Source organism: Centruroides vittatus, unplaced genomic scaffold (assembly GCF_030686945.1).
Source record: "Centruroides vittatus isolate TY-2023 unplaced genomic scaffold, ASM3068694v2 contig_1048, whole genome shotgun sequence".
Classification (NCBI taxonomy): Eukaryota; Metazoa; Arthropoda; class Arachnida; order Scorpiones; family Buthidae; genus Centruroides; species Centruroides vittatus.
In genome coordinates, this window is record NW_027120676.1 from 55,920 (window position 1) to 73,315 (window position 17,396).

The 17,396-nt window shown below is 26.7% G+C and overlaps 1 protein-coding gene across 1 annotated transcript in view; it reads right to left on the reverse strand.

The window, feature by feature from the left end:
• LOC136970451 (phosphatidylcholine:ceramide cholinephosphotransferase 2-like) overlaps nt 1-17,396 on the reverse strand; it is a 59,535-nt gene that overhangs the window by 27,274 nt on the left and 14,865 nt on the right. Inside the window, exons 2-3 of the mRNA XM_067264890.1 lie at nt 7,901-8,477; nt 4,243-4,360 (exon numbers count right to left, since the gene is read on the reverse strand). Of these exons, the coding sequence (XP_067120991.1) occupies nt 4,243-4,360; nt 7,901-8,337 (555 nt within the window). The 5' untranslated portion in view covers nt 8,338-8,477. The remainder of the gene's footprint in view (nt 1-4,242; nt 4,361-7,900; nt 8,478-17,396) is intronic.

Genomic DNA, 17,396 nt, shown 5'->3' on the forward strand with positions numbered 1-17,396 from the left:
TACATGCAAAAAAAATTAGGGTATCTTTCCTTGTATTTCCCAACATTTCAAGGTCCCCCAAGAACAAAAATGTAAAAATCTTGTAAGGGTAAATTTTTTGAATAACCATCATTCTTTCCTTCTGTTTATATATAAACAGTCAGGACAATAAAAGAAATTAGTGTGTTTTTATATTCATATAATAAAATAAATTTAGATCTCCTTTGCTTAGCACCCTGTCCACACTGCACTGTAGCAGACCTGCCTGTTTGATATGCAAGATGCTGAGGAGAAGAACTGCATGATTGGTTATGTATTTGACTTAAAACTGATGCAACTGGCAGCACGCAAATAACTATGTTCATCACCTAAATTAAATTCTTAAATTAAAAATACTTGAGCACTATGCAAATTTCTTCTGTTTCCTTAATACCTCCTATTCTCAGATGACCAATATAACTAATCTAGCTTATTCGTAATAGCTATAATTGTCAACAGTCTGGTTTTGAATCAAACCGTCCAGATCTATGGGTCTTGTCCAGTATCCATTTCAGTGGTCAAACAAAACACTGAACAGTTTCATATGAACAACATACTGTGATAATTTTGATTATATTATTTCATCCAAGTTTCTTGATACTGATTCAAGATAAGGTTGTCATTATGTAGAACATGGATTATATATTTTCTTGGCGAATTTTTTACTAATGTCATTCTGATCAAACAGACAACAACCAGAAATAGTCTTCATGTTTTTCCATTGTTAATTTTAAAATTAATTGACTTGTGTAACAATTACTTCCTCTTATCAGACATGCTTTCAAGTACAAAGTAGTTAACAAAATGATATGAAATAATTGGAAAAGTAATAACAATCTGTTTAAAAACAAAAAATATCTTTTTGAAATAGGCAGATGGTATGAAAATTAATCAATCAATACGGTAACTAAATCTTCACCTTCCACATTTATGTATGATCACATTGGATCACATTAATACTTAGTATTCATTGGAAATGTTCTTATAATGTAGTGTTTTCCAAACTGGAATCCAGAAACTAGTTTCAAGGGTTCTGAAAAATGTCCGTGTTACCCACATTTTTCATTTGCTTTCCTAAAGGGTGCAGTCAATAAATTACAGATATTGCAGATATGGGGAAGTGGGTGTGCAGGTTATCATTATGACAAGTTATAAGAAGGGAGCCTAAAGCATTTACAAAAAGCATATGTAATGCTAGAGTCTTTAAATCAACTGGTATTGTTTGTTAAAAATGAAGGGATTAAGCTACATGTAATTTTTTTGACAATGATGATAAAACACCCCAACAATAAATTATAAAAATTACCAACAAATGGCAATACTTACCTTAGTAATAGATTTAGTTCATTAATAATTATTAAATGTTATTTATATTTTATATTATACTTTTGTATTTTTTTAAAAAATATTTAAACACTTTGCACAAGTGTATAAAAATCAGAAAAAAGTACAAAGGTATCATATAAAATCTATTGTGAACACTATGTGAATATAGTTGTAACTTATAATAAGAAAGCTTAAACAAGTGACAAGTGTGATAACAACTGTATATCAAGAATGATATGTAAGTGTAGCAATGTGGTCTAAAATATTAAATTCAAAAGACAGCTATTAAGAATATTTTCTTCATATTGCTAATTATTAATTTTTTTTAATATTATGAGAATTTTAATCACTATTTGCATTTATGAGAAAAATATAAATGTGAAAATTTATTTGGATACATAAATTTTATAAATGGATCTAAACTAACTCTAAATTATCACAAATTTTCTTGACTAAATTTATAAAGGATTCTTAAGGAAATATTGTACTGACTTTCAGTCATGCAATGAATACAAATAAGAGATCTAAATTTTTATCTTGCAATGGGAAAGTTTTAAATATTTTCATTACCACAGTAGAGTGCTGTTTACTATTTAGTTTTGATTAAACAATCAAATGTTTGTTTTGATGCACTGTTCAACATTGTATTTTACCTCTGCTATATAATCCATGTTCTTATTTGGCACAGTCTAAATAAATAGACACACATACATATGGGCTTAGACTAAGTGTCAAATGGTATTAAGGGCTAGAAGCAATATATTATTCCATGTTCTTAATTTTGTTAATTATTTTGTTGTCACAGCTGATGTCAATTCTTTATTCTTATTGTAACTAGTTTACACTAATCTTCAGTTCTGAAAAATCCATTAACATGTAGACTGCCAACTATAAATTATCTCATAGTTGGCAACTGAACAACAGGCATCATCTATGAGATAACTCGTATAATGTTGTCTGTCATGTTTTGCCAGATGTAATAACTACTTACTACAGGAACAGTCATAATTGATTAGTGGGTGTTGGGAATGAAAACAATACATTAATTGGGCATTACAGAACAAACCATAAAGAAGTTTAAAATGTGACAAGAGTTCTCTGTTTTGATTGCCAGATACAAACATTTTCATAACAAACGTAGCTACCAAAGTAGCTAATTTGTACCTGAAATATGAATGAGAAATCAATTTGATGTCATAAAAAAATCATTTATTGAAAAACATGAAATATATATAAATACACCTACAACTGCCATAAATGATTGGGCTAAATTTTGGCTATCCAAAATTTAGCCCAAATTTGTGGCAGTTGTAGGTGTATTTGCTTATGATATCAGGTTTTGTTTGATGTGTATATTTGTATTAAAAATATATTTATTTATATTACCCAAATTAATCTGAAGACAGACAGGACACAACTTTGCATGTCACTTCCTAATTAGTTGAAATCACACCATATTTATGTAAATTAATTTTTATTACTGATAACATGCATGGATAATATTTCAATATTCCTTACTCATCAGGTCTAATCATCTAACTCTTAAACATACTTTAATAAATTTTTTTATACTTAAAATTTTAGTAGTTTTTCTATAAATCAAAAATAAATCAGACATTAAATACAAAAATAATCATTTTAAATAATTTGCTACAAACTTGAAATACCTACAAATAATAATTATAGAATCTTGATTAATGTTAAGTTTTATTACTACATTCATAAATTTTTTTCATTATTACTAACAATTAAATGTAAAAGTAATCTATTGGATTTGGACTTGTTTAATATTATGCACAGGTTCATTGTGGAGCCTGACCAATTTTGATATTAAAGAATGACAAAACTAAATTTAAAGATTTTGTTCTTTTTCTGAAATAAAGAAATGAGGGGGGTAGCAAACATTCTGATTATTCTGGATGAGTAGCAATGTATTATATTACCAATGTAGGATCTTCAGCTTTGTGAGCACTGTATGATGACCTCGCATAATTCCCCTAATAATAACTGTTATTCAATTCCTACTATTAGTTCACACTCTCCCTATATTTATTTATTTATATATCATCTTGTTCAAATTTTCAATCGTTAATAAAATACTTTTTATTCATCCACTGAAGTTCAAATACATTTTTTTAAACTTGTAGTGGATGACACTTGATGTTAATACAATTTTTTCAAATATTCATTTGTTAATTAATTAATGAACTAATATTTGGCATCCGTCAGAAATATGCCAATTCCGACTGATAGAGCGCACGAGGAGAAAAAAAGCAAACTTAGTAATTATTTAATAAAAAGTAACTTAAATAAAATTTTTCTTTATTGACCTAAGTAGGAAGTGACTTTAAAAAATGTTTTCTATATTATTAGCTTGTTTTTATCAATTATTGTATGTGGTAAATATTTTATTAATTGTTATATTGTTATATTGTTGTCGTAAATGATTTATTTTTTCTTTTAAGTGACTTCCACACTGGGCATGCGCAGGTTTCCACCTGCTGGAAGTTTTGGATTAAAGTTCTGTTCTATTTTTCTAAATGTGTCCATTTTGCATGCCTTCTTTGTAACATGAAAATGTCTTTTTAAATGGAAAGAAAATGGGAAGAAAATGTTTGTTTCATTAAAATTTCTGAGTATTCTTGATGGTTCTTGGTATGATAGTGTGTTTATTTACCAACTTTTATTTAAATATCAGCAAAGATCAATTTGGACCTTACGTTCTCAATTATACTTCTAATAATGAATTTTCATTAAGAGCATTTCATGTATTAGTAATTGAACACTATCCATTACAAAACATAAAATGATGTGTACTATGTTCTTGGATAAAAATAAGTTTTACTTGTCTTACATATAAAACAGTTTATGATTTCATATAAAAGAAAATTATTTTACCTTGGGAGAACAGAAATAAGTAGTGCTTGCAATTGGCACCTGGGTGACAAACATTGTTATACCACGCATAAAATATAACAATCCAATTATAACAAAAACTCTTCTTAATATAATAAATCTGAAACAAAATTTAACATTAATCACTGAACATTTCTTTTATACATCAATAAAGTTTCCTATGCACACACACAAAACAGAATTTAATAAAGTATTTTAAAAATATATTTATACTTGTATTAATTCATGTTAATAATTTTAAAAAATATAAAAGAAGACTAAAATGTCTTCCTGTCCTGTCTAATCATCAGAAACAACAGTCTTCAATTTGCAGAGATGACCTTTTATTGGAGGCTATGCCCCTACACAATTATGTAAAACAAACAGTTAAAAGGACGGATACTAGAAGATATTTTAGTTTTCGTCCATGTTTTTTAAAATTGTAAAATATACAGCCTGCCTTTTAATTTAAACTATGTTAATAAAGCAAATTTAGGAATTGTTTTGAAACATATACATTAACAAGTTAAAATTATATAATTTAACATTTATGTTGAATCTGTTCGATTTTAATGTAAAAATAATTTGCTAAGATTTAAACGGTGCAGTTGGAATCTTTTAAAGTACTTTTTTTTTAATTTTAATGGTATGCACTCACTCAACCCGAAGATGACATTTTGAAATGTCAAAAGTATTTGTTTGTAATTAAAAAACTTTCCAAGTAAACAACTTTAATGCTGAAAGACAGCTTAGTTTATTCTTATTTATACATAAGATTTATAAATTTAAATCATGAAACTTATGCATAATTATACTAGAATAATTAGTTCTAAAGCAATATTTTTAAAGATGTCCATTCTCAGATGTGAATAGGGTTGGCTGAGGGTAGTATGAATTGTGAAACCACACAAGGCCTGCATGATCCAACTCTTTCGAAATTTAAAAACCAAACCTTTCATTATTTGAAAAGTTTTATTAAGGTATAAGGTATTATTTGCTAATTTAACTAATTTTCACTAATCTATTTAACAGATAGTATGTTTATCATTAAAACATTTTGTTGTTGTTTGAAATGCTTTTTTATTATCATCATCATTAATAATAATAAAAGGTCCCATATGACAACTTTGTACCAGGCTCCAGTTTTTCTCAGGCAGGCCCTGCATGTGAAAAGTGACATTTAGCCAGTAGCATCATACTAGTTATTAAAATTTAGCTAAACTTTCAGTGTGTAATACTGGAATATATTGTTAAGTACAAGGTATCCAAAAAGTTACCGCACAGTGAAAAAAGGTTTAAGTTACATTTTAATGAAAGTGAAGTTTTACATACAATATTGCAGAGCAAATGCTGGAAATGTCCTACAGTACCACCAAAATCCAGATGAATGAGGTCCAAAGATCTAGTTGGCCAGATTCAATGGGCAATTATGCAATCTTCATCAAAGAAATTTTCCAAAATTGTAATCCAAAAACCAGAACATCTGAGAGTGAGAAGTAACGCCATCTACCAGAAAGTGGAAACGCGGGACATATAAGTGATGGGTCTTGTTTGCAATGCCATACTTATAACTTAAAGTTCTTACTGTACAGTAACTTTCTGGACATCTTGTATTATAGTATTAATTTGACATAAGGAACTATAGTTTGATGTATTTTGTTATATCAAATTATGGCTCAGATGAAAGCAAAATTTAGCTAGTGACAGTGGAGTCAAAGAAAATCTTTCACCTCCTAATCAAAAATTGTTTTGGAAATATAAAATCAATCAAAATAAACTGGATGAACAAGTATAAGAAATCACAATAACCAAAAAATCCAGCAAAATGGATAATGGATCAACACTTTAATAAAACTAATGTTTTCAACCAACTTTATCAGTTATTGTCAGGTTCACAAAGAAATTAATGACTAACATAAAATAGAATTTATAAAATTTGAACTAAAAAGAACATTTATTTGATTGACTGTTGTCACTTGCATTTGCTTGCATATCGTGAAATCTGTTATGTTACTTCCAAAGTTTAATATTCTTTTTGGTTCAAATTTTGTAAACTGTTTTATATTTGTCATTAATTTTGTTGTAAACCTGATGATGACCAATAAAATTGGTTAAAAACATTAATTTTATTATAGTAAAAAGGACAAACAGTTTATTAGTAATTATTTATTGTTTTAGTAATTATGGAAATGATGTGCTCCAACATATCAACCAATTAATATTTAAATAGTTACAAATAAATAAAATAATTTAGCTAACTTACATGCAAACATTTTTTTTTTTTTCAATTATCTACATTACATATTAATTTATACTGAAATGCCAGTTGTTAAAAAAGAATATCATCACTGCTCATATGATCACACTAAATCTCTAACTTGCATTTCTTGAATTTGTTCTGCAATTTTAAATTTTGCTGTCCGGTTTGTTTAAAACAAATTATTTAGTAATTTATTTGGTTATTAATTAGTCATTAAATATAAAGTTTTCCAATTTGATATTTTTAAAATATCAGTTACATAACACAGTAAAATTCATTGAAATGTTAAAATTATAACATCATTTCTTATTAGCCACTTCAATATTACTGATAACATTCTAGAATTTCTACAATACAATCAATATATGTTCAAAGATACCCTCACAAATGTTTGATAATCTGTTGTGATTATTGTACCAATCTACATTATTTTAACAAAACACAAGATTAAACTAAGTTATCACAAATATTATGCTTTTAAGTTCATATATACTCAGTTTATTGAACTTTATAAGAGATATTGACAAAATTAACTATCAAAATTAAAGATTACATCAGTGAAACTGATAATATTGATTAGTAAATTACACTGTTTCCTTCTTATATAATAATTTATCAAGTGCAAGTACTTTTTATAACTTCAAAACATTGTTTTGAAGTTATAAAAAGTTTCAAGCATTCAAATTAATAACAACTTCAAAAGTCAGATATATCCATCTCAACCATAAAAAATCAGTTTATAACATCATATCATCATTTGAAGCTATAGAGACTTGCATAAAAAAAATATATATATATATATATATATATTTATATGATTTTTAGAGTATCTATACCTTCAAATGAAGAGAATCCTTGGGATATGTCATCTTTATGTATGACTTTATGCATCATCAGTTTATCATAACAGTCAATATGATCATTTGTTTTCTTGATTTCTATTCATAATGAATGGAATAATGCATAATACAACTAAAATATTGTGAGTTTGCATATTTCATAATGCATAATAAATGTACACAATTGTATCATTATTTGTAAATTGACTTGATTGATATTATGAAAACTTTTAGTACTGTGTGAGGATCCTACAATAACAGGTTGATATCAAGTGTATTAAGTATGTGTTTTTAATGTCAAATAATCACTTATTTTAATGAATTGTATTTTATCTTCATGTTGTGTACCATCTGTCTCTGACTGGATTTAAAAAAAAAACCACAAGATTTAAATTGATCTGAATTGTTTGTAAAATCATTATTATTTAAAGCATTTGTCAGTTTGTAAATTCTTAAAAAGAAAACTTTATTTGATCTCATCATTATTAATATTCAAAAAGATTTCTAACATTATAATGTTAAGATTTTTCAGAATTAGCAAAAAAGTTTATAAATGACTCACCTGTGACGATGAAAAAAGATTAATATTAGAGTGCTCCATGTAGCTATCATTATAATAATTTCAGATACATCTAATGCCCAGTCAGCAGGAGGAAAGTAATCAAAGAATATATCTGGTAACGGAGGATATTTTGTTCTGTCTGGAACTCTCTCATGAACAATGGATAAACACAGCAAGTTAAAGATGAGATTGGCTGAAAGAAATGCAAATGCCACTAGCGTCTTCCATTTTTCTGGGCGAAAATTTGGCTCCTCTTTTGGTGACGTCAGTTCGAGGACATCTCCATTTTTCTCTCTGCGGCTTAATCCATTGTGGTGTATGTCCACATTGATCTGAACGTCTGATAGATGGCCGTCCTGATCCACATCCTTCCAGTTTAATCCTTTTGCCATTGTGCTCTCTAATAAAGGTTGAGTTTCATTATAAATGGAAGACATACTGTTAATTCAACAGCAGTAATAAATGGGTCAGCCATGGAACATCCCTCAAAATTTGTAAACTAAAATTTTCTAATTGTTCATTTCTTTTTGTATTAATTTACACTAGGTAGTTCAATTGATGCATTTTTCATAAGATTCTGAAAATAACAAAATAATTAATAATATAATATAATATAGAAAATTTATACTAACTTTTTAAATTATAAAATTTAAAATATGTACAGTTAAAGAAATAAAAATATTAAATATTCTGTTCTAAATTTATATCAAAACCATTCATTTTCCAAAAGACCAAAGATGATCTCAAGAAAGTCAAAAACATTAGCACAAGACTGAAATTATCTGTTGGAAATAGTGAGTGAGTTTATAATTTTGGACAGAGGTTCCAGCAGAAACATTTGAAATAATTATTTTCTAGATATATTCAGAATACTTTTTGATTCTTCAACTGTATTTTGCTGGCTTTATAAGGGAAAAGAATGCTATAAAGATTATAGGAATCAAAGCTTCTTTATTGGATATAATATTTTTTATGACTACTCCTTTCATCATTTGATTCATTAAATGTTTTTTGATCTGATGATGGGATAGAGAAGTAGCAAAAACATTTTATCAAAAAAAGAAACTTTGTTCCTATAATCTATAGCCTTTAATATAATCTTTTTAGAGAGACAAAGTATATTATGTATTATTTCACTGAACAATTTATGAAAAAAATTTATCATTGACATTAAGCTAATATGCAAACAAATACAAAATTAATATATTTATCACACACTATTCTGAATTAAAATATTTTAATTATTCAGAAAAGTGACTATTACTTCTTAGTATAGTTGATATAATCTGGCAATTGCTTGGCTTTAATAAGTAACTATCAGGTTTGGATGTTTATATATATTGGTATTTTTTGTGACTGTTTATATCCCTGAAGATAAAAGTACTTTTACATTTACAGACTTAAGAATCTAATATCTTTGCTCTGCTCTAGAAGTTCTATTGGCCAAGTTAAACATTTGCATTTGAAATGAATAACCAATCCAAAATTAGTAGATAATCTCACACAAACACACACATATACATATATATATATATATATATATATATATAAACCTTTCTGATCAATTTCCATGAACAAAAACTTCAGATATTCCTTAGAAGTTAAAATGTTATGATAAAAAGTAAAACAGGTGAAAGTACAAGATAAAATACAAGGACGAAATAATAACACATTAAATTTTAAACATTTTCATTTTTATTTTTAATTGTACTCAATCATTTCTGATAATTCAGCCTATATACTTTATAAATCATATCAAAAAATAAGTGATAATAATAAAATAATCATAAAATAATTTATAACTATTTTTTAATCAATATTTATATTAATTATCAATATAAGATTTGTATTTATTTAAAATTTTAATTTTTGAAATTTTTAAACACTTAGGACAACTTTTTCAAATATGTATTAGGCCTACAATAAATTACACAATAATTATGAAAAATTTCATCTTTCTTATATTCAAGTTATAATTCAAGAAATTTGAAATTTTTAATTAAAAAATGAAAAATGTATTCAAAATATTTTGTGAAGGTATGAAAAAGTAATGTCCAGAAGATATAACTTGTGTAATTTAAAATTAACTTATATGAAGATCACTATTTTAACAAATTATTTCAGTTACTAAATAGAAATTTAAATGAGACAATACCAATAGGTACACTTACTATAAATTCCAATCTTCAAATTAATGTCTAGTTTCTACCCATAAAAAAAAAATGTTACAAAAATTTAATCATTTTCAAAACAGAAAAACCTAACTTTTTTGTTGTCATCACCACATGCAAAAAAGTCAGTAAAGGAGTGTGTTGTAAAATATTGTTTGTCCAGACAATTGTGACATCAACCGATCAATATGGCAGACAACGAAATGCAGGTGTACCATTATATTGGAGTTTTTTTAGATGTCATCTCTATTCAACTTTTGAGAAAAGTGTAGAAAAAAAATTGAACACAAGTACATTAGATAAACAGCAATTTGCTATCACCTTTGATATCATCCATCTTGGAATGACATCTGTTCTGATGACAGCTATAATAGATATTTGAATTTCTATTTTCTGCAAATGGGACAACAGATGATGGAAAAAAAATTGCTAGGTAAACAGAATATTTTTATTTTCTGTTTGTTTTACTTTAAAAATTTTTCTGCAATCATAAACTAGAAAAAAAACTGACAGTTTAATCCAATAATAAATATTCTCAAATCTAATATACCATACATAAAATATCTGCTGAAATTTTATATGAATTACAATGTTTGGTCTTTCACACAGCTTAATGAGCAATATATCAATGAAGTTGAAAAATATTTATATACATTATACAAATTTAACTATAGATTTATCTCCATTAACTACTAAATTGAAAAACTGAAAAAATAATCGATTACATTGAACATTTTTGATGGAACACTTTTGTAATCTTCCTCAATATATCAAACTCCAATTTTTCAATTAGTTTCTTCTATTGTAATATGTATTTCTGATACACAAAGCTGTTCATACAAAGTATATAAATAAGGAATAAAATTGCCAAAATGTAAAATAATGTGAGATCCTATGTGATTTTGCATGAGGTGATTATATCAAGTAAGACTGGGTGAATGGAAAAAAAAATTGCCACCATCTTAATAAATTAGCAGAGGAACACACAAAAATTACACATCATATCTCTTACCCTAGTTTACATGCATGCATGAAGAGGTGCATTATCATTCTGTTCTCCCAAATTTGTGCACTCTTCTTAATAAAAGTGTTTAATACAGTTTTCCAAACATAAGCAAATATCCTTGTTATTAAGAAAAAAAATAATGAACGAAAAAGGAAAATTTTAATTATAAAGAAGAAGCTTAAAATAAAAAACGTTCTATAAAGCTAAGCTTTTAATATTTTGCTCCTAAATCTTGTTCTATAAACCTTGTGCAAATTCCATAATGTGGTGATTTTTACAAGCACAGGTACAGTACATCATTATAGAAGAGACAACTAATGCTATATAACCAACTTAAAATGTAATTGAGGACATGAGCGGATGAAAGTGTTAAGTCACAATTATTTAAAATCCAATTGTCTTGCATGGACTAAGGTGCAATATATCTCTCTTACATACTACCAACAAAGATGTCAGAAATTAAACACACTGTAATACTCTCTGCAGCACACTATTTTATGGATATATTTATACTGCAATAATTACATAATATTAACTTGAATTCAAAACTTCACTCAAACCTTTGGTTTTGTAACATAACACCATTCACTACAAAGAAAACTTGAGTTTACATGTGAATATAATAAGATTTTAATTTCTGTTCAACTAAAATTTTAATTGTTCTTTATTTATTTATTTTTAATAATTATTAATCATCTTGCTCTTTCTGTAAAATTATTTATATATTTACATTGATAAGTAAATATCAATTTTTATAAGATTAATGTCTTTCATCATTATTAAAAAATAATGGAATGCAATATACATATTTTAAAGGATAGATAATAAAATGGAAGAGTTAGTTATTAATATATTTTAAATCTAAATTTAAACATCAATTTCATGAAGTTTTTTGAAAAATTTTCAGAATATTACTTTCATTTTTAATTTCACAAAAACCAAAATTACTTGCAAATCAATTCTTTCTTATTCAATGTGCTTCAAAACTGTAGTGTTTCAGTATTTAAAACTAAGTTGAAGCATCAAAATTATTACTCAATAAAAATGAATTAATATTTAACTATTAAAACAGCAATGAGTTGCTCAACTTTCCTGGCAATATTTAAAATTTTGGTGGCACCACCTGTTTTCATTTTTAATTAAACATCATTTTATGTTTTTAGCTACTATAAAATGGCAAAAAGTGTAATTTTGAGGGTAGGGATGAATTTTATAAAAAACTGTAAATGCTAATAATGAGTAAAATCATTAAGTTTGACACTACTGAAGATACACACAACACCAAACTTTAATTACCAAATTTAATAGCATCAATTCCTTAATATTCAAACCTCCCCGTAAAATTTCAGAAATTTTTGACAAAAAGCAGAGAAGTTATTAAGCTTCAAAGAAGGTGAACAAAATCATGTCCCCCATAAACACACACTAACATCCATACATACAGAAATTACTCCCAAAGTTTTTTGCATTTCCCATGTTTCAAGGTGTCTTAAGTTCAAAAATGTAAAAATCTTGGGAGAGAGTAATTTTTGACCAATTGCCATACTTTCTGTTATATATAACAGGTGGAAAAGAAAAATAACCAAGATAACTACTTTAAAATTCCTTCAAGTTCAGCAAGTAATATTCTTTAGAAAAATAAAAACAACATAAGTGATAATAAAAATGATAATCTACCAAAACTTTGTGACATACTAAATCTGTCTTCATTAAAATGTTGTACTTAGTAATTAATTCATTTAGTTTCACTTTACTAAATTTTACAATTCAATGTTCTTAAGGGGCAAATTTACTAGTTGTACTTAACTTTAATAATAATCACAAATCTATAAAATAATTTAATAAAACTTTAATAAAACTAAGAAAGAGTATTGCCATTTGAATTTCAATGTGTTTTTAAATAAAAACATAATATAATTTAACAGTAGCATTTTTGCCTATCACAAACAGAAAGAAAAAGTTACAAATACGATAATTCATTTCTTAAAATAATCTGTATTTGTGACATGCTTTAAGAATAAAAAATAATTTTTTTTTTTCCATTTCAAACTATATTCATGGGATTAGATATGCTGATGCAAAAGTATGTCAGGCATCTATCCCAGGACAAAATGACTAAAATCATTAAATAAAATATATGTCTCAGGAAAGTATGTAACCAAGCAGCAATAAAATACAATTTTTCTGATGTTTCTTACACTTCTGATTAGTAATAAATAACATCTGAAAAATAATATATTTGCAATTTACCAAAAACTTCCAGCATCCAAATGATGCAAAGCCTATCATTGGCACATGATGCAAAATTGTGTTAATTGGTACGAAAGTGCCAATTAACACAATTTTGCAACATTAAAACTTTAAGCGGAAAGAAGGTATATGCTTACAAGTAAATGTAAAAGCCTTACTGTCCTTAAATTGTAATATTATTGTTAATTGTCTACTTGGACTTTACTTATTAATAGGTCTTTATACTGGTGTTTAAAGATTGGCACAGTAATGAGAGTTAGTTCAGGAAAGAACAAAATTTCTTTATTATATCACCTGTAGAAATAATTTCTGTACACATATTATACGTGTTTCGGGCTAGCATGCCCCTCATCAGCAGTATTACTACCAAACACTAAAAAGTAACAAAAACAAAACAAATAAGTTACTATATAACTTAAAATTTCTTAGCAATAAAATACAATTTTAAAACTTACTGTAAATACATATTCCAATCCCGAGTATAACTGGATAATATTTTTCGTTTTACAATTAAACATTTCACTGTATAATTAAAATTAAATAAATAAAGTAAATGTTAGATTTTAATAATTTACAGTCTTTATTTACTTTATTTATTTAATTTTAATTATACAGTGAAATGTTTAATTGTAAAACGAAAAATATTATCCAGTTATACTTGGGATTGGAATTTGTATTTACAGTAAGTTTTAAAATTGTATTTTATTGCTAAGAAATTTTAAGTTATATAGTAACTTATTTGTTTTGTTTTTGTTACTTTTTAGTGTTTGGTAGTAATACTGCTGATGAGGGGCATGCTAGCCCGAAACACGTATAATATGTGTACAGAAATTATTACTACAGGTGATATAATAAAGAAATTTTGTTCTTTCCTGAACTAACTCTCATTACTGTGCCAATCTTTAAACACCAGTATAAAGACCTATTAATAAGTAAAGTCCAAGTAGACAATTAACAATAATAGTATATGCTTACAGCTTGGTACAGAAGTTGAATAAAAATTTATCATTTTAATTTTTGATTTAAAAAATATATTTTATCAACAAAATACATATGAACAAAATTGTAATCGTATTAATAATAATTCTGATTTTATCTTACAGGTTAGTATAAATAATAATTACAGAACCAATCAAGCAATAAATCAAAGTTAACATTAAATTTTGTTAATAGATTTGATAACAAAATGCATATTTTAAGAAATGTAATGTTTATCCATATTATCATGTACAGTAGTGCACTCTTACTAATCTGAAATTATTATTTATATGCTTTGTTCAGAAGATTAGTAAGAAGCTTACATTAGTGTGGTTAGATTACATATAAAGACAAGGAAGTTAAATAGGACTAAACAATTTTAAAGAAATTAAATATATATGTACAGTACCAAATATAGTATAAGCTAATGTTAGATTTAATTTTACAAAGCCTTCATATTTTTAAAAAATAATTTGCAATTCTTACTTTTGCTTTTGACTAGAATATTTGATGTAAAAACAAAATTGTATAGTAATTAATTCCCATTAGCGAGCACACCACACACTGTACTTTTAAAGTTTTATTATATTCTTAATTTTTCCATTAGTATAAGAAACAAATATGAATCATCATCATTGTTCAAATAACTAAATACAATACTTCACTGATATCACACATTAAACAGGTTTTTAATAATCAACATCTACATACAAACTTATCTTATACTATCTACAATGTCAAATACTTAAAGATGATAAAACCTGAAGTTAATCATTAAACTGATAAATTTGTTAAAAGAAGTCAGAAGGAAGATGTAAGTCAAAAAATATTCCTTAAAAATGAAGAATCACATTACAGATTATGTTCTTGAGTTAAATTGTTATAGAGTTTAATGCTCAATAAAGGTTTGATGTATGATAACCAATAATAAAATAATCAAAATGAATTTCTGTCAAACTACAGAACATTGTTTAGAATTCCAATATTAATATAAATTTTTAATAAAATAGTCACTCTCCATGAATGGATGCTGCTACTGCTGTTTAGAATTTACAGGTGCTTTATAAAAGATGGTTTAGAGTTTCTGAAAGTAATCATGACTGTCCTTTAATATTTGTCTCTATATTATAAACAGAATTATTAAAAAATAACTTCACCAATTCAGAGAACTAGAGGATGTTCTACTACTTGCAATAAGACATTTGGACTACAGGTACTTCTGAAATGTGCTTGCCATTTATTAAATAAAAATTTTTCATACAAAAAGTCACCAATAAGTGGTGCTAGAACTATGCAAATCACAGTTACAAATGTTCAATACATCATCCATCATTTCAACAATATTCTCCATTTGCAAAAGCATGTTTTTTACCACCAAACACAATGAATTCACTTTAATCATGAGAACAAATGCTGATTAATGCTGTCTTTCAGATCTGACACACACATTTTTCATGATAGACCTGGTTCTTCAAGAAGCCCCATAACCAGAAGTCAATGGGGTGAAATCACATATGAGGAGGCAAAGATGTTAGGAAATAATAGCTGATCACTTGTTTATCTGTGAAATTTGTCTTAACACATATCGAACAGAGAAAGTGACATGAGTGATGCATCACGTTGCACGAATATGGTATCCTGAAGAAATCCATGCTGTTGATGCTCTGGGATCAACAGCATGGAATATTTAAGCAAGTAATTTAATATTAAAGGTGATCAAGTTCAAAGAATATATTAAAAGTCGTCACCATGTTAAGATACCATTCTCTAGTGATGGAACAGGTTTGAATCCCAGTTGCATAGCTCCAGTGCTACCTGTTGGTGACTTTTTATATGAAAATTTTTATTTAATAAATGGCAAGTGCATCATCTGAAGTCCCTGTTGCCCAAATGTTTCATTTAGAGCAGTAAAACATGCTCCCAAACCATCTAAGTTGGGAAACTTATTATTTAATCATGAGAAACATTATTTAGAAAATACGGGGTTGTTAAAAAAATCCTGTATTTTCTAAATAATTTCAATCAACTTAATTAGTTTTGCAACCTTCTAGGTTATGTTCATCAATCATCATAAATTTTTCAAACCAGAATTTAAGTTTTCCCAAAAGTAAGAGTTAAATTGTGAGTAGCATAATTGGTAATGCATCTGCATGGCAAGTACCTGTTGAGAGTTCAAGTCCCGCACTGGGCAGATTCTTTCCTTCCAGTTTAATCTAAAATTATTTGATTCAAATCAGAATTATTAAATTTAATACGAGATGGCACCTAATGCCTACCTCTAGGGTCAAATTTATCAGAATTTATAATTATTATAGCTATTATTTGCCTGATGTCATATAGCAGTTGTTATAGGTTACTTTAACTTTTAGCATTGTTCAATAGAAAATTGTCCCTTTGCTTTGAAATAATAACCACTTATTACAGTTATCAATACATTTACACTAAGTCTCATTTGATTCCAGATCTTGGTGATTAACTTTTTAAATAAGTGTATGCTGATAAAATTCAGTTTATTAAACTCATAATTAGAAAATTAAATTGTAAATTTTATAAACATTACCATTTAATTTTTTACATAATGCAAACATTTTTGTAAAATTTTAGAAATTTTACAAAAGTGTTTGCATTGATCAAAGAATATATTAATTAAATTAATTTTAAAAAATTGAAAAGAATCGAGTTGTATGTATATTAAGTCAGACATATATATATATAGAGGACGACGAGGCAACTTTGGCACGTTAAGAATAAGTTAAATTTCATGTAATAAATACCGCTTTAAACTGAAATAAAAGTGTTGTTTATTGTCTATCAGGATGTAACCTTACCATAGGACTGGTTTAAATCAGTTTGGAAGTAAAAATAATCGTAATAATAATAACTTTATTAAAAAGACAGCAATTTCCAAAGTTGCCCCCATACCAGGGGCAACCTCGGCAACAGTAATGGGGCAAGATGGCAGTTATATAAATTTGTGTTATTAACAATGTATAAGTTGGAATTCACTATTGAAACAAAAGAAATACAAGTCCAAAAACCTATTCAATATTATAACAACAAAATACAAGTTCAAAGGCATATTTAAGTACAG